Genomic DNA, 18826 nt, shown 5'->3' with positions numbered 1-18826 from the left:
TTACAAATGACCTCGACTAACCTGTACCCCCGCACATCGACTCTGTACCTCGTGTATATAGCCTCAATGTAATTTTCTTGTTACTTATTTTTTTATTCAATTTAGTTAATTTAGTAAATATTTTCTTGACTATTTCTTCAACTGCATTGTTGGTTAAGGGCTTGTAAGTAAGCATTTCACGATAAGGTCTACACCGGTTGTATTCGCCACATTTGACAAATACATTAGATTTGGGCCTGGTTCCCAAGTGGATGGACCTATGACCTCCCAGGCCCATAGAGTAGGACCCAATTTATTTAGTTAAATTGACTGATTTCCTTACATGAACTACAACTGAGCAAAATCTTAAATTTGTTGCATGTTGTATTTATATTTTTGTTCAGTAAAATAACCATTTTATTTTATTCAAGGACAGCGTCAAAAGCCAAATTAGGCTTCTTCTAAAAAGAATTAAATAAGTGTCAAATATTTTTTTTGCCACCATCATTGAAGTTCAGTTATAAATTACAATTAAGGCTTATACACAAAATTGCTATCTACAAATAAAGGGGAAAACACTTTAAATTTAGAGTTGTATTTAAACTGTAATACAATTGCAATTTCCCCCTTACTAGCTCAGACTTTGCTACTTTGAGGAGAAATGTACTTACTATGACTGATATGTGGTGGTTCCACCTGCGCCATCTTAAGATGAATGGACTGACTAAGTCTCTCTGGATAAGAGTGTCTGCTAAATGACTCAAATTAACAAGTGACAAACAAGCAAATATGACAATGCATTACTGACTGTGCCATACTAAGAAACATAACTAGTCGTCATCAAGCACCTTTAATACAATTATATAAATGTATACATAAAAACATGTGTATGTCACTCAGTTAAAAAACAAAATGTGGGTAGAAGTGTGAGATCAGAGCTATATAAACTATTTTGTATTTGCTTCTTTTTCATTCTTTGTAGCGTGGTTAAACCAGACTGAATGCAGCACTCAAACAATGGTGAGAGCATAGCATTCAGTCTGGTTTAGCCAGACTACATTCTTTGACCCTCACCAACTGCTATCCCAAATACTTCAGTCTGTCGGTCTGTACCAGCTTCCATCTCCCAGTCATCCACCCAGTGTTTGAAGTGAACTGAAATAAGTGCTGGTACGGTAGTCATTTTGGGTGCCAGTACTCATCATATATTTAAACCAATATAAAAGAGTGGCCAGTAATCAGTACCTGTGTGTACCCGGCCCAATTCACACACTGCATCAAGCTGACTGACCAGTACCTGTGTGTACCCGGCCCAATTCACACACTGCATCAAGCTGACTGACCAGTACCTGTGTGTACCCGGCCCAATTCACACACTGCATCAAGCTGACTGACCAGTACCTGTGTGTACCCGGCCCAATTCACACACTGCATCAAGCTGACTGACCAGTACCTGTGTGTACCCGGCCCAATTCACACACTGCATCAAGCTGACTGACCAGTACCTGTGTGTACCCGGCCCAATTCACACACTGCATCAAGCTGACTGACCAGTAAGGTGCAAATCACAAATGTATCAGGGGGCTCACCAGTTACTGCAGAGGACAGGAGGCCTCCACAACATTTGGGCCCTTATTCAATCATATCAGAGTCTTGTCAAATCATAATGAATACGGTTATATGGACGGGGGCACCTGATCCTAGATCAGCCTACCTACTTGCTTTGTGAATACAGGCCCTGAGTGTGAGTGCATATCAACACAAACCCAACAGCGCTTCTCATTTAAAAAAAAAACATTCCTACTGCTGGTTATCAGTAGATCAAATGTGAATGCATGAATTCATCCATTTCAATTAACAGATACATGTATACAACACTTTTCTTCTCCAGCTGGTAGTGTTTTAGTACCATATTCCAAGAACACCACAGCAATTAACCTCCTAAGTAGGCTGTAGTAGTACTATGCTCCATATCACTATGAGTGATGTGTGTGACATGTTTAGAAACATGATCACAGCTATGTGACAGTGGTCGTAATGGCGTGGCACATTGAATTATGTACAATTACTTGATGAAGTGAAATGTATTCTGTTTTCATATCGTACAAATTGACATAATAATGACCTATGTTCCTGTCTGAACAACAAAGAAATGTAGGTATTCCCATTACCCTTGATGAAGCTCAATTTAAGGTTTTTATTAGGTGAATCTTGAGCTGACAGGAATTACTCATCTTTGCTTCCTCTAGATGTTTACCAGCTTGTAAGATAAGGCAGAGATAGGTAAACATCTAAAGGTAACTGATTCCTGTCAGATGAGACACCTAATAAAACCTTGGTTAACCAATGATATCACAAACAGAGACAATGGTCTGGGCTGGGTTTAGGCTCTTAAAGCTTTCCAAGAGTTCAAATGAATCAAAGCACCTTGTGAATGTTGCTGGTACCACTCTAATGTTGCCTTATGCTGCAGCGTGCATCCTTCTGATTCTGGACACCAACTTCCCCATATACAGCCTCTGGGTCAGTCCCAGAGGGCACTACTTTTGACCAGGGCTCATTGGACTCAGGTCAAAAGTAGTGTACTATGTAGGGAATTAGGTGCCATTTGCGACTCAACCCTCTGTAGTGTCTCCACTCCTACATGACGTCCACAAAGAACTCACTGGGATTTCCCATGGCAAGGTGGAAGGACTGGCGCGAGGCGGTGAGCTCTGGGGGCACAGAGCCCAGGTCACGGGTTGGGGGTGCTCCTGGAGGTCCCCCAGGGGTGGTGCCAGGGGGCAGGCCCGGCATCGAAGGCCCTGTCTGCCCCAGGCCCTGGAGGGTGTGTGGGTGCACGTGAGGGTGATGGGGGTGCTGGGGGACCATCATAAGCATCATGGGGTTGTATGAAAGGGGGATGCCCTGTGGGAATTGAAGGTGTGGAGGGGGTGCGCGGTGGTGTGAGCGCTGGCTGACGTGGCTATAGTGGCTGTGTTCACTGGGGGTGGCCGAGCCTCCGTGTTCCCCCCTCCTCAGGCTGCTCCGTACAGAATACTCTGATTCGCTGCCGCTTCCTGAGCGAGAGTCCCTGCCATCTCCGCCTACCGGTGACTTCTCATCCCGGCCGCTAGTACTGCCCACCCCTCCTCCGCCTTTTCCTCCCCTCCGTCTCTCTCCCTCGCTCCGGGTGGAGCCACTGCTCCGGCTCCCTGGGTGAGAGAAGACAGGACAATGTGAAAACAGGCACCCCAGATAAGCGGAGTACATTCTAATATCACAGTCTAACCAGAATCATACAGAGGCTATCTATAGCTCTGATTCAAACAAGACATTATTTAACCCTTGCATAACCCTACAATGTTCAAGTTTCTGAGTATGGCCTGTCAGGAAAACTCTGAACTCTTTAATTATTCATTCATTCATTAACACATGTATTAATTACACTGAACAAAAATATAAACACAACATGTAAAGTGTTGGTCTCATGAGCTGAAATAAAATATGATTTCTCTCAAATTGAGCACAAATGTGTTTACATCCCTGTTAGTGAGCATTTCTCCTTTTCCAAGATAATCCATCCACCTGACAGCTGTGGCTCATCAAGAAGCTGATTAAACTGCATGATCATTTCATGTGCACCTTGTACTGGGGACAATAAAAGGCCACTAAAATGTTGTGCTCAAATTTGTTTACATCCCTGTTACTGAGCATTTCTCCTTTACCAAGATAATCTATCCACCTGACAGCTGTGACATTAAGAAGCTGATTCAACAGCATGATCAGGTGCACCTTGTGCTGGGGACAAAAGGCCATTAAAATGTGCCGTTTTGTCACAACACAATGCCACGGATGTCTCAAGTTGAGGGAGCGTGCAACTGGCATGCTGACTGCAGGAATGTCCACCAGAGCTGTTGCCAGAGAATTGGGGATGTTTATTTCTCTACCACCTTCAACATTGTTTTAGAGAATTTTACATTACGTCCAACAGGCCTCACAACCGCAGGCCATGTGTATGGCACCGTGTGGGAGGGCGGTTTGCTGATGTCAATGTATGGTGGCATTGGGGATATGGTATTGGCAGGCATAAGCTATGGACAATGAAAACAATTGCATTTTATCGAAGGCATTTTGAATGCACAGAGATACCATGATGAGATCCTGAGGACCATTGTCGTGCCATTCATCACCTCATGTTTCAGCATGATAATGCACGGACCCATGTTGCAAGGATCTGTACACAATTCCTGAAAGCTGAAAATGTCTGTTCTTCCATGGCCTGCATACTCAAGACATATCACCCATTGAGCATGTTTGGGATGCTCTGGATCGATGTGTACAATAGCGTGTTCCAGTTCCCGCCAATATCCAGCAACTTTGCACAGCCATTGAAGAGGAGTGGGGCCACATTCCTCAGGCCACAATCAACAGCTTGATCAACTCTATGTGAAGGAGATGTGTCGTGCTGAATGAGGCAGATGGTGGTAAAATCAGATACTGACTGGTTTTCTGATCCACGTCCCTACCATTTATTAAAAGGTATCTGTGACCAACAGATGCATATCTGTATTCCCTATTCCCATATCTGTCATGTGAAATCCATAGATATGGCCAAATTAATTTACTTATATGAACTGTAACTCAGTAAAATCTTTGAAATTATTGCATGTTACATGTATATTTTTGTTCAGTATACACACACACACACACACACACACTCCCCCCCCCGGTGTCCCTCCAGTCTCACCCTCACTATGCTGGCTCCCTGTGCTGCCTGGCGCGTAGCTGTAGCTGGAAAGCTCGTGGTAGGGGGGCGGCTGGCTGGAGTAGGGGTTGGTGGTGTACTGGTAGGAGGGGAACGTGTGCATCAGGGGCCAGGGTGTGGCCCCCGGGAGGGGCAGGGGGGCCAGGGTGTCCTGGTCTGAGGCCCCACTAGAACCGTCGTTGTCATTCAGGGAGAGGTTTGCCATGTCTGGGAGAGAATAGTGTAATGGCACAGTTATAATCAGTGATGTATGAATCATCATTTGACCTTCATTTTCAATAGATAGGACATTTTACCAGAGCTCTCACAAAATAAAACCGCAAAAAGTCCATGGCAAATATACATATTTACAACAAACAAGCAACGAAACTGTAAAGCTAATGTAGCACAGAAGGCACAGCAACATCTTAAGGCTCGAGGGCCACATCGGGATTTCGAAATTCAAAGGAGTGCCGCACTAAGACAATTTTCTTATCCAAAATAATCATAATACAGGGATGGCCACCTGTTGCCCATCTCTGTAGTACAGTAAAACAGGCCTATGGGCAATTAGCCACAAAGGCTTGTGCTGTTTTACTCACAGTTCTCACAGTCGCTGAAGTCACCGAAAATGTAATAGCATTGCTCTGAGAAGGTGATCTTGTTGACCGTGTGGCGGATGAAGCCAGCTTTCAGCAAGTTACTGGCATACTTCCTGGCTTCACGACGGTCCTGGAAGCCCTCAATGTGTTGGTAGAGCCACTCCACCACATCAGAACCTGCCAATCAATCATCCATTAGAACCCCACACTAGAACCCCCAGATGTTTTGGTAGAGCCACTCCACCACATCAGAACCTGCCAATCAATCATCCGTTAGAACCCAACACTAGAACCCCTGATGTGTTGGTAGAGGCACTCCACTACATCAGAACATGCCAATCAATCAACCATTAGAACCCCACCTATGATCTACTGTAGGGTTTAATCTGCCTGTAAATCTACCAATTTTCTTTGCGGAGAAAATTGCAACCATCCCGGTAATATCCTGGTATTCCCATTCAGACCGGAAATGCTATTTAAAAACATATAGAAGTCCAAAAATTGACATGACTATACCACTGTAAATGGAGAAATGTGGACAGGAATCCAATGGCTTATTTAAGCAATAAGGCCCTAACTGCAGCTCTTTGTTAAGTGTTGCAGTCATTTCAGTCGCTGTAGTAGCTGACGTGTATGGTGTTGAGTCATCTGCATACAGACACACTGGCCTTACTCAAAGCCAGTGGCATGTCGTTAGTAAAAATTGAAAAACGCAAGGGGCCTATACAGATAACCTGGGGAATTCCTGCTTCTACCTGGATTATGTTTGAGAGGCTTCCATTAAAGAACACCCTCTGTGTTCTGTTCGACAAGTAACTCTTGATCCACATTATAGAAGGTGCAAAGCCATAACACATACATTTTTCCAGCAGCAGACTATAATCAATAATGTCAAAAGCCGCACTGAAGACTAACAAGACAGCCCCCACAATATTTTTATCATCGGTTTCTCTCAGCCAATCAGTGTGTAAGTGCCGTGCTTGTTGAGTGTCCTTCCCTATATGCGTGCTGAAAGTCTGTTGTCAATTTGTTTACTGTGAAATGACATTGTATCTTGTCAAACATTTTTTCCCATAAGTTTGTAACAGGCTGATTGGTCAGCTATTTGAGCCAGTAAAGGGGGCTTTACTATTCTTGGGTAGCGAAATGACTTTAGATTCCCTCCAAGCCTGAGGGCACACACTTTCTAGTACGCTTAACTTGAAGATATGGCAAATAGGAGTGGAAATATCATCCACTATTATCTTCGGTAATTTTCCATCCAGATTGTCAGATAGCGGTGGCTCGTCATTGCGACAGATCCTGGGCTCGAACCCAGAGTCTCTGGTGGCACAGCTAGCACTGCCTTAGCCCACTGTGCCACCCGGGAGGCCTGGCTTGTCATTGTTGATTTCACCTCTTCCACACTGACTTCACGGAATTCAAAAGTACAATTCCTCTTTCATAATTTGGTCAGATATACTTGGATGTGTAATGTCAGCATTTGTTGCTATATTAGGCCCAGCCAGTTTAAAAAGGGAAACTTTGTGATTTTGGTAAAGACACCCTATATCTACTTCCCCAGAGTCAGATGAACTCATGGATACCATTTTTATGTCTCTGCACCCTGTTTGAAGTAAGTTGCTATCTAGCACTAGCGCAACTGCTAAGTAGGGTTAGTACAATGACTGGAAGTCTATGGTATCTGCTAGCCACTATCTGCTAGCCGTGCACTCGCTTTTGTTATTTTAACATCATGGACCAATGTTGCAAATATCTATTTCCTAGAGGCACGGTTGTAATCACAATATACCAGTCATTTTGTGACCAGTGAGTAGCTGCAGTTCATATTTTGAGCTTCTACCAGTGCCATAAAGAGATTTGTGAATGTGAGATGAGACTGCCTTCAGTAACTGCGTCATGAGTAGCCTACACATGAGACAGCAATTTCTAGAAGTCATGCAAGTAAGTGATGTTTTCTATTGACATTATGTGGAGTAAGCTAAATACGGCAGGCTGCTAGAATTGTGATGACTGGTCTAATGTAGGCTATGAATGACGCCAGAGAGTTTGCCAGCAGCATACCTCCATGCATCCCACCGCTGGCTTGCCTCTGAAGCTAAGCAGGGTCGGTCCTAGTCGGTCCCTGAATGGGAGACCATATGTTGGAAGTGGTGTTGGGGGGCAAGTAGGAGGCACTCTTTCCTCTGGTCTAAACAAATATCCCAATACCCCAGGGCAGTGATTGGGGACATTGCCCTGTGTAGGGTGCCGTCTTTCAGATGGGACGTTACACGGGTGCCCCGACTCTGTGATCACTAGAGATCCCATGGCACTTATTGTTAAGAGTAGGGGTGTTAACCCTGGTGTCCTGGCTACATTTCCTATCTGACCGTCATACCACCATGGCCACCTAATCGTCCTCAGCTTCCAATTGGCTTATTCATTGCCCCACCTCCCCTGTAACTATTCCCAAGGCCGTTGCTGTAAACGAGAATGTGTTCTCATTCAACTTACCTAGTAAAAGAAAAGTTGATGTCCGGTTCATGCGTGCACATTTTGTATTTTTTTGTGAAGGTGCTTGGTTGGGAAGTCCTGGGATACCGGTCATCGGTATTATTATTGTTTATATATTTTTCATTAAACCCTGATACTAGTTATAACTTTTCAACAATAGAATCTTTCTTTCCAATCCAAATACAACAGCACCCTAGAAGTTGGCTATACAGCACAAACAGATCTGGAAGCAGTTCTCTCACCAAGGAAGGCATTGGGGATGGTGATCTTGAGCCACATCCTGTCCCGAACCTCCAGACCAGACTCTGGGGAGGCCATGGCCTTCGCCACCGACGCCATGTCAGAGTGGAGGGACAGGTTGAAGTCATCAAAACCTGGAGAGAGATGAGAAGAGGGTAAGATTAAGAGAAACAGACTGTCAAAAAAATCTATTAATTATCAACAACTAAGGTAGACAGAACTTAACACTTGAGGGAGAAGAGATAACTTAATAGCATTTCCAAAACTCGGTCCTCGCGATGTAGTTTTTTTGCCCTAACACTATACAGCTAGTTCAAATGATCAAAGCTTGATAATTAGTTTACTATTGCAATCAGCTGAGTAGTGCTAGGGCAAAAAACAAAATGTGCACCCCTTGGGGGCCCAGGACCGAGTTTGGGAAACCCTGACTTAAATCTTCAACAGAGATCAATGAGCAAAATGACAAAACTTGAGACTTACAAGAGAGAAAGCGAGAAAGAGACACGAGAAGACTCAAACATAGTAAATAAAAACAGACCGTACCTTTGTGGGCCAAAGACAGGCAGAGGGACTCACGCTCTGTCTCGGTCACCGAGGAGTTGGAGGTGATGGTGCTGAGAGAGGAGCTGCCGGGGTAGGGAGGGTAGGCCCCTGTCAGGGCCACAGAATGGCTCACCCACACAGCCGGGTCTATGGGCCGGATCGGCTCATCTGGAAGAACAATGGGGGTGTACACTATGAGGGGTTGTAGTCTCCTCTACCATTGGGTGGATTTCTCAGCCGAGGCTCTTTTCGCATTTAGTCTTTGCTCGATTTCTCACGTCTTCCCTCTCCTCGTTCTCAAAACGAGAAGGTCAGAGGGGAAGGGACTTTGGATCTTCGACCTCGTGTGTTGTGAGGAGAGAGGATGCAAGGAATCAAGGAAAGAGGAACTGAGAAAGAGCCTAGGAGATAACAGGTTACTCACTGCGTGGGAGGGTGAAGTAGCCCTGGGGTGACGGGTCCCAGCATTTAGCCACTGTCAGGATAATAGGTCTGGGTGGAGAGAAAAGGAAAAAGAGAAAGCGAGAGAGACATCGAGATAATTATCTTTATTTTTTCTCTTTTGTTTTAGGGGGTAGATCAGCTTTAATATTGCAGATGGATTGTAGCTTCTATCAATGTCATTGTCTGCATAAATTTCAACCCCCATATATTTTTTTGTAAATGCATATAATATATACAGTACCAGTCAAAGTTAGGCCAAAGAGATCTTGGTTTCATCAGACCAGAGAATCTTGTTTCTCATGGTCAGAGTACTTTAGGTGCCTTTTGGCAAACTCCAAGCGGGCTGTCATGTGCCTTTTACTGAGGAATGGCTTCAGTCTGGCCACTTTACCCTAAAGGCCTGATTGGTGGAGTGCGTCAGAGATGGGAGAACCTTCCAGAAGGACAACCATCTCCACAGAGGAACTCTGGCGCTCTGTTAACCCTATGGTCAGTCTCTTGGTCACCTCCCTGAACAGGCCCTTCTCCTCTGATTGCTCAGTTAGGCCGGGCAGCCAGCTCTAGGAAGTCTTGGTGGTTCCAAACTTCTTCCATTTAAGAATGATGGAGGCCACTGTGTTCTTGGGGACCTTCAACGCTGCAGACATTTTTTAGTACCCTTCCTCAGATCTGTGCCTCGACACAATCCTGTTTCGGAGCTCTACGGACAATTCCTTTGACCTCATGGCTTGGATTTTGCTCTGACATGCACCGTCAATTATGGGACCCTATATAGACAGGTGTGTGCCTTTCCAAATCATGTCCAATCAATTGAATTTATCACAGGTGCATTCCAATCAAGTTGAAGAAACATCTCAAGGATGATCAATGGAAACAGGATGCACCTAAGTGCAATTTTGAGTCTCATAGCAAAAGGGTCTGAATGTAAATAAGGTATTCGTTTTTATTGTTATACTTTTGTAAAACTTTCTAATAACCTGTTCTCTTAGTCAATATGGGTATTGTGCATAGATTGAATCCACTTCAGAACATGGCTGTAACGTAACAAATCTTGTGTATGTTTACACACAGCTCTTTTTAAATACATTTTCCATTATTGGAAAGTATATTTTACATTAGTTTTTTTGTTTTTAATGCCTCCACTCAACCCCTCCCATCGATCTCTTTTTCTATTTGCCATATATTTTTCGACTTTGCTGTTGTTAACCTTTCTCAGTTTCTACAGATTGTAACTTAAAATAAAATGTTTTTGCTAAAACTTATATTATTGATCGATCAATAATTATCTTTGTAGAAGGAGCAGAAGGCATGCACACATACAGTTGAAGTCGGAAGTTTACATATACCTTAGCCAAATACATTTAAACTCAGTTTCACAATTCCTGACATTTAATCCTAGTAAGAATTCCCTGTTTTAGGTCAGTTAGGATCACCACTTTAGTTTAAGAATGTGAAATGTCAGAATAATAATAGAGTTATTTATTTCAGCTTTTATTTCTTTCATCACATTCCCAGTGGGTCAGAAGTTTACATACACACCATTAGTATTTGTTAGCATTGCCTTTAAATTGTTTAACTTGGGTCAAACGTTTTGGGTAGCCTTCCACAAGCTTCCCACAATAAGTTGAGTGAATTTTGGCCCATTTTTCTATGAGATTAAGGTAAGGGCTTTGTGATGGCCACTCCAATACCTTGACTTTGTTGTCCATAAGCCATTTTGCCACAACTTTGGAAGTATGCTTGGGGTCAGTGTCCATTTGGAAGACCCACTTGCGACCAAGCTTTAACTTCCTGACTGATGTCTTGAGATGTTGCTTCAATATATCCACATCATTTTCCTTCTCATGATGCCATCTATTTCGTGAAGTGCACCAGTCCCTCCTGCAGCAAAGCACCCCCACAACACGATGCTGCCACCCCCGTGCTTCACGGTTGGGGTGGTGTTCTTCATCTTGCAAGCATCCCCCTTTTTCCTCCAAACATAACGATGGTCAAGGCCAAACAGTTCTATTTTTGTTTCATCAGACCAGAGGACATTTCTCCAAAAAGTACAATCTTTATCCCCATGTGCAGTTGCAAACCGTAGTCTGGCTTTTTTATGGCAGTTTTGGAGCAGTGGCTTCTTTGTACCTTCAGGTGTTTAGAAATTGCTCCCAAGGATGAACCAGACTTGTGAAGGTCTTTTGAGGTCTTGGCCTCCTTCACTCACACTGCCAAACTTACCCTAGTAAAACTGACCATGCTACCGATCCTTGACCTCGGCTATGTCATCTACAAAATGGCTTCCAATACTCTATTCAGCAAACTGGATGCAGTCTATCACAGTGCCATCCGTTTTGTCACCAAATCACCTTATACCACTGCGACGTGTATGCTCTAGTCGGCTGGCCCTCGCTACATATTCGTCGCCAGACCCACTGGCTCCAGGTCATCTATAAGTCTATGCTTGGTAAAGCTCCGCCTTCTCAGCTCACTGGTCATGATAACAACACCCACCCGTAGCACGTGCTCCAGCAGGTATATCTCACTGGTCATCCCCAAAGCCAACATATCCTTTGGCCGCCTTTCCTTCCAGTTCTCTGCTGCAAGTGACTGGAATGAATTGCAAAAATCGTTGAAGCTGGAGACTTATATTTCCCTCACTAACTTTAAACATCAGCTATCTGAGTAAATCAAAAAACTATTTTTTATTTGCTTGTGCTTCTAGTTCCGACCATGCAGTAATCTAACAAGTAATCTAACCTAACAATTTCACCACAACTAACTTATACACACAAGTGTAAAGGAAAGAATATGTACATAAAAATATATGAATGAGTGATGGCCGAACGGCATAGGCAAGATGCAGTAGATGGTATAGAGTAAGGTATATACATATGAGATGAGTAATGTGGGATATGTAAACATTATATTAAGTGGCATTGTTTAAAGTGGCTAGTGATACCTTTATGACATCAATTTTTCCATTATTAAAGTGGCTAGAGTTAAGTTAGTATGTTGGCAGCAGCCACTCAATGTTAGTGGTGGCTGTTTAACAGTCTGATGGCCTTGAGATAGAAGCTGTTTTTCAGTCTCTCGGTCCCTGCTTTGATGCACCTGTACTGACCTCGCCTTCTGGATGATAGCGGGGTGAACAGGCAGTGGCTCGGGTGGTTGTTGTCCTTGATGATCTTTTTGGCCTTCCTGTGACATCGGTTGGTGTAGGTGTCCTGGAGGGAAGGTAGTTTGCCCCCGGTGATGCGTTGTGCAGACCTCACTACCCTCTGGAGAGCCTTACGGTTATGGGCGGAGCAGTTGCCGTACCAGGCGGTGATATAGCCCGACAGGATGCTCTCGATTGTGCATCTGTAAAAGAGTGCTTTTCGTGACAAGCCACATTTCTTCAGCCTCCTGAGGTTGAGGAGGCGCTGCTGCGCCTTCTTCACCACACTGTCTGTGTGGGTGGACCATTTCAGTTTGTCTGTGATGTGTAAGCCGAGGAACTTAAAACTTACTACCCTCTCCACTACTGTCCCGTCAATGTGGATAGGGGGCTGCTCCCTCTGCTGTTTCCTGAAGTCCACAATCATCTTTTTTGTTTTGTTGACATTGAGTGGGAGGTTATTTTCCTGACACCACACCAAGGGCCCTCACCTCCTCCCTGTAGGCCGTCTTGTCGTTGTTGGTAATCAAGCCTACCACTGTAGTGTCGTCCGCAAACTTGATGATTGAGTTGGAGGAGTGCATGGCCAAACAGTCGTGGGTGAACAGGGAGTACAGGAGAGGGCTGAGAACACACCCTTGTGGGGCCCCAGTGTTGAGGATCAGCAGGGTGGAGATGTTTCCTATCCTCACCACCTGGGGGCGGCCCGTCAGGAAGTCCAGGGCGGGGGTCGAGACCCAGGGTCTTAATGACGAGTTTGGAAGGTACTATGGTGTTAAATGCTGAGCTGTAGTCGATTAACAGGATTCTTACATAGGTATTCCTCTTGTCCAGATGGGTTAGGGCAGTGTGATTGCGTCGTTTGTGGACCTATTGGGGCAGTAAGCTAATTGGAGTGGGTCTAGGGTGTCAAGTAGGGTGGAGGTGATATGGTCCTTGACAAGTCTCTCAAAGCACTTCATTATGACGGAAGTGAGTGCTACGGGACGGTAGTCATTTAGCTCAGTTACCTTAGCTAAGGAACAATGCTGGCCCTCTTGAAGCATGTGGGAACAGCAGACTGAGATAAGGATTGATTATGTCCGTAAACACACCAGCCAGCTGGTCTGCACATGCTCTGAGGACGCAGCCGGGGATGCCGTCTGGGCCTACAGCCTTGCGAGGGTTAACACGTTTAACTCATGTTGGCTGCAGTGAAGGAGAGCCCGCAGGTTTTGGTAGCGGGCGTGTCAGTGGCACTGTATTGTCCTCAAAGCGAGGGAGCAAGACATTGTGGTCGGCGACGGGGCTGGTTTTTCTTTTGTAGTCCGTGATTGACTGTAGACCCTGCCACATACCTCTCGTGTCTGAGCCGTTGAATTACAACTCCACTTTGTCTCTATACTGACGCTTAGCTTGTTTGATTGCCTTGTGGAGGGAATAGCTACACTGTTTGTATTCGGTCATGTTTCCGGTCACCTTGCCATGATTAAAAGCAGTGGTCCGCGCTTTCAGTTTTGCGTGAATGCTGCCATCAATCCACAGTTTCTGGTTGGGGAATGTTTTAATAGATGCTGTGGGTACAACATCACCGATGCACTAGCTAAAAAAACTTGCTCATCGAATCAGCTTATTCATCAATGTTGTTTGACGTTATGCGGAACATGTCCACGTGATCGAAGCAATCTTGAAGCGTGGAATCCGATTGGTCGGACCAGCGTTGAACAGACCTGAGCATGGGTGCTTCCGGTTTTAGTTTCTGTCTATAGGCTAGGAGCAACAAAATGGAGTCGTGGTCAGCTTTTCCGAAAGGAGGGCAGCTAACCAATCGCTGCAGCGTACATAGGCCATCTGTAAATAGCCCACCCAATCTACCTACCTCATCCCCATATTGTTTTTATTTACTTTTCTGCTCTTTTGCACACCAGTATCACTACTTGCACATAATCATCTGCTCATCTATCACTCCAGTGTTAATCTGCTAAATTGTAATTACTTCGCTACTATGGCCTATTTATTACCTTATCTCCTCACGCCATTTGCACACACTGTATATAGACTTTCCTTTTTGTATTGTGTTATGGACTGTACGCTTAAAACGAGTTTTAATGACTAAGTGTATGTAAACTTCCGACTTCAATTGTATAACAAGACACAGACTGAAAGTTTGCATATAGGAAAGAGATGCCTTACCCAGGTTTATGTACAATCTCTCTCAGCACACGGACAGCATCGTCATTACTCATGTTCTCAAAGTTGATGTCGTTCACCTGAGATGAAGCAACATGAGAGGATAGACCTTAAACAAAGAGCTTTCCAGCTCTAAGAGACAACTTATTGTGTGTGTGTCACCTGTAGCAGCATGTCTCCTGGTTCGATCCGCCCATCAGCAGCCACAGCCCCTCCTTTCATAATGGAGCCGATGTAGATACCCCCATCACCCCTCTCGTTGCTCTGACCCACGATACTGATGCCCAAGAAGTTGTATTTATCTGCACGGGAGAAACCGTACACATACAGTACATCAGCTAACAGTCTTTATCCTATTCCATTTTATTTCAGATAAGAAAAACTAAACCTTACAGATAAGCTAGCACGTGAGCCTTATGTAGAGATAAGGCAATGAAAGAGCGTGAGGTGATAGGAGTGAGAAGAAAGGAATAAGATAGAAGCGAAAAGGAGGGGAGCAATTGAAGGGGGCACTCACCCATGTTGAGTGTAACAGTGATGATGTTAAGGGACATGGTGGAGTCTGTCACACTGCTGAACGACGACGCCTGAAACACAGCAAAACAAAAACGCGCACGATTACATCACATACACCGAGCATACAACATTTTAAGGACACCTGCCCGTTCCATGACAGACTGACCAGGTGAATCCAAGTGAAAGCTATGATCCCTTATTGATGTCACTTGTTAAATCCACTTCAATCAGTGTAGATAAAGGAGGAGGAGACAGGTTAAATAAGTATTTTTAAGCCTTGAGACAGTTGAGACATGGATTGTGTATGTGTGCCATTCAGAGAGTGAATGGACAAGACAAAACAATTTAAATGTCTTTGAACAGGGTATGGTAGTAGGTGCTAGGCGCACCGGTTTATGTCAAACTGCAGCTCTGCTGTTTTTTTCACACACAACAGTTTCCCGTGTGTATCAACAATGTCCTTTGGGTGGTGGACCATTCAGCCAACTTGACACTGGGGGAAGCATTGGAGTCAACATGGGCCAGCATCACTGTGGAAAGCTGTCGACACAAATTTTGTCAGCTGGTAATTGTCATGCAAATAACTGCTGTTCACGGTAATTGACTGTTAATTATTATAAAGGGGTTCCACACATGCAAGCTGCTGATGAAAGGTCCACATTTTAAAAGTATAATAAATCCATTTAATAGCCTGTACACCATCAACATCTGTTATGGTTTTAAAATGTACAGTACCAGTCAAAAGTTGACACACCTACTCATTCCAGGGTTTTTCTTTATTTTCTACATTGTAGAATAATATTGAAGACATCAAAACTATGAAATAACACATTTGGAATCAAGTAGTAACCAAAGAAGTGTGAAATCAAAACATACTTTATATTTGAGATTCTTCAAAGTAATCATCCTTTCCCTCGATGACACCTTTGCACACTCTCTGCATTCTCTCAACCAGCTTCATGAGGTAGTCACCTGAAAAGTTAATTTGTGGAATTTCTTTCCTTCTTACTGCCTTTGAGCCAATCGGTTGTGTTGTGACAAGGTAGGGGTGGTATACAAAAGTCAGCCCTATTTGGTAAAAGACCAAGTTCATATTATGGCAAGAACAGCTCAAGTAAGCAAAGGGAAATGACTGTGCATCATTAACACATGAAGGTCAGTCAATGTGGAATATTTCAATAACGTTGAAAGTTCCTTCAAGTGCAGTCGCAAAAACCAAGTGCTATGATGAAGCTGGTTCTTATGAGGACCACCACAGGAAAGGGAGACCCAGAATTACCTCTGCTGCAGAGGATACGTTCATTAGAGTTGCCAGCCTCAGAAATTGCAGCCCAAATAAAATGCTTCACAGAGTTCAAGTAACAGACACATCAACTGTTCAGAGGAGACTGCGTGAATCAGGCCATCATGGTCAAATTGCTGCAAAGTAACCACTACTAAAGGACACCAATGAGAGGAAGAGACCACAAGCAATTAAACTGGTGGATATCTGTCCTTTGGTGTGATGAGTCCAAATTTGAGGTTTTTGGTTCCAACCGCAGTGTATTTGTGAGACGCAGAGGTGGTGAACGGATGATCTCCACATGTGTGGTTCCCACCGCGAAGCATGGAGGAGGTGTGATGTTGTGGTGGTGCTTTGCTGGTGACACTGTCTGTGATTTATTTAGAATTCAAGGCACACTTAACCAGCATGGCTACCACAGCATTCTGCAGCAATGCTCCATTCCATCTGGTTTGCACTTAGTGGGACTATCATTTATTTTTCAACGGGACAATGACCCAAAACACACCTCCAGGCTGTGTAACGGCTATTTGACCAAGCAGAGTGATGTAGTGCTGCATCAGATGACCTGGCCTCCACAATCACCCGACCTCAACCCAATTGAGATGAGTTGGACCGCAGATTAAAAGGAAAAGCAGCCAACAAGTGCTCAGCTTATGTGGGAACTCCTGCAAGACTGTTGGAAAAGCATTCCAGGTGAAGCTGGTTGAGAGAATGCCAAGAGTGTGCAAAGCTGTCATCAAGGCAAAGGGTGGTTACTTTGACGAATCTGAAATATAAATGTTTTGATTTGTTTAACACATTTTTTGGTTACTACATATGTGTTATTTCATAGTTTGTCTTCACTATAATGTCAAAATGTCAAAATAAAGAAAAACAATGGAATGAGTAGGTGTCCAAACCTTTGACTGGTACTGTATACTGAAACACAAACTGGCCCCAACTGCAGGGTCCTACATATTTCATATCCATAACATGTAACTATCGTATAGTCTTATGTTCTCAGAATTACTGTGTGTTCCTAGATAAATATTATATATTAAAAGCAGTAGCTGCAGTACCCTCTCCAGCCTGGTGGGACGCTGCTTCCGGCGTCTGCGGTGGCGCTTCAGTAGCCTAGAGGCTGTGCTCTGTTCTGTGGTGCTGCTGAACCTGAGAGGGGAATGGAGAATGGAGGCGTTAACCCTTCCCTAAGGAAGCCTGTAATTGGCTCAGCAACTATATCTCAAACACAACTCGGTGTCAATGTGAAACAGTAAAAAAAAATCTAGGTTCCTGGATATCACATAAGGGGTTCCCCAAGGCTCTATTTTAGGGCTTGTTTTGTTAACCATTTATATAAATGATATAGGCAAAGTGGTGATGCTGGGCCAAATAAGTTCAAGTTATTAAACAATCGTGGTTGACGGCCCATGCTCTGTGTGTGTGTGACTGACCTGCTCATGGTGTCATCGTCCGAGTCACAGAAGCTGGTGGTGTCCAGCTCGCTGCTCATGATGGTGGAAGCACTCTCGTAGCCTGCCAGGTGGCGCTCCCGACGGCTCTGACCATTCATCCGCGGCCCTTTGGAAAGCAGAGGGGCAACAGAGATAAGGACGATCATGGGGGAAACGAGCATCGTCCAAACATTACTCCTTTAGTACCTAGACTAGAGCATATCACTTATATGCCACTTTGCCAAAGCGACAATACAACTAACGTACATTTTTTTTACCCCTTTTTGTCCCAAATTTCATGGTATCCAATTGGTAGTTACAGTCTTGTGCCATCGCTACAACTCCCGTACGGACCCGGGAGAGATGAAGGTCAAGAGCCGTGCGTCCTCCGAAACACAGCTCAGCTAAGCTGCACTGCTTCTTGACACAATGCCCACTTAACCCGGAAGCCAGCCACACCAGTGTGTCGGAGGAAACACCGTACACCTGGCGACCGTGTCAGCGCGCATTGCGCCCGGCCTGCCACCGAAGTCGCTAATGCCCGATGGGACAAAAACATCCCTGCCGGCCAAACCCTCCCCTAACCCAGACAATGTTGGGCCAATTGTGCGCCGCCCCATGGGTCTCCAGGTTGCAGCTGGCAGCAACAGGGCCTGGACTCGAACCGGGATCTCTTAGTGGCACAGCGATGCAGTGCCTTAGACTACTGCGCCACTCGGGAGGCCGTACAATTAAACTTTTTAGTCATTTAGCAGACGCTCTTATCCAGAGAGACTTAGTCACATACACATCCTAAAAATGTATGTAATGCCTGCAGGAATTGAACCTACGACCTTGGTGTTTTGCACAATTTTCTTACCAACTGAACCACTCAAACAGTTACTGACCATGCTGCTCCATGCTTTCCCTCCGTCTGGGCTTCTCCCTTCTGAATGACACCACTGACTCTGTCTCAGTACACTCATCCAGGTTCTCAACACTACCCGCCACATTGGGACTGGAGGAAGAATGAGGGGGGAGAACAAGTGGGATGAGAATGTGGAGGATGTTTTAGAATGCCATTGTCATTAATGGAAAAACAACTCCATGTCTGTTTCCTCTTTTGACATATCGTAAAGGCATCCTGATGAAAGTAGTCAGCATTTTTCCTGTTCTCCCTCTGAAATATTCTTCTCACAATCCCAATCCACTGTACCATTCCATTCAATCATTAGATCATTCACTGGAGCTTCCACTTTTTATTGCATTTAC

General features: G+C 44.5%; 1 protein-coding gene across 3 annotated transcripts in view; it reads right to left on the bottom strand.

Annotated features, from left to right (window-relative positions):
• Nucleotides 1-810: 810 nt before the first annotated feature.
• Nucleotides 811-18826, bottom strand: part of LOC109864412 (segment polarity protein dishevelled homolog DVL-2) — a 34058-nt gene continuing 16042 nt past the window's right edge. Inside the window, exons 4-16 of one of the 3 annotated variants that reach the window (XR_004204249.1) lie at nt 18463-18572; nt 17576-17702; nt 17201-17291; nt 14859-14928; nt 14504-14643; nt 14345-14421; nt 9011-9078; nt 8587-8778; nt 8046-8177; nt 5308-5484; nt 4709-4933; nt 1277-3173; nt 811-1224 (exon numbers count right to left, since the gene is read on the bottom strand). Coding sequence is in view for 1 of the 3 variants with exons in the window: in XM_020452191.2 (XP_020307780.1) it covers nt 2620-3173; nt 4709-4933; nt 5308-5484; nt 8046-8177; nt 8587-8754; nt 9011-9078; nt 14345-14421; nt 14504-14643; nt 14859-14928; nt 17201-17291; nt 17576-17702; nt 18463-18572 (1939 nt within the window). In the remaining 2 variants the exon portion in view is untranslated. Of the gene's footprint in view, nt 3174-4708; nt 4934-5307; nt 5485-8045; nt 8178-8586; nt 8779-9010; nt 9079-14344; nt 14422-14503; nt 14644-14858; nt 14929-17200; nt 17292-17575; nt 17703-18462; nt 18573-18826 lie in introns of all 3 variants that reach the window. The other 2 variants (XR_004204250.1, XM_020452191.2) reach the window with 2 other exon arrangements.

Source organism: Oncorhynchus kisutch, linkage group LG19, assembly GCF_002021735.2.
Source record: "Oncorhynchus kisutch isolate 150728-3 linkage group LG19, Okis_V2, whole genome shotgun sequence".
Classification (NCBI taxonomy): domain Eukaryota; kingdom Metazoa; phylum Chordata; class Actinopteri; order Salmoniformes; family Salmonidae; genus Oncorhynchus; species Oncorhynchus kisutch.
Note: the sequence above shows the minus strand (reverse complement) of the source record. Positions and strands in the feature narration are given on the sequence as shown.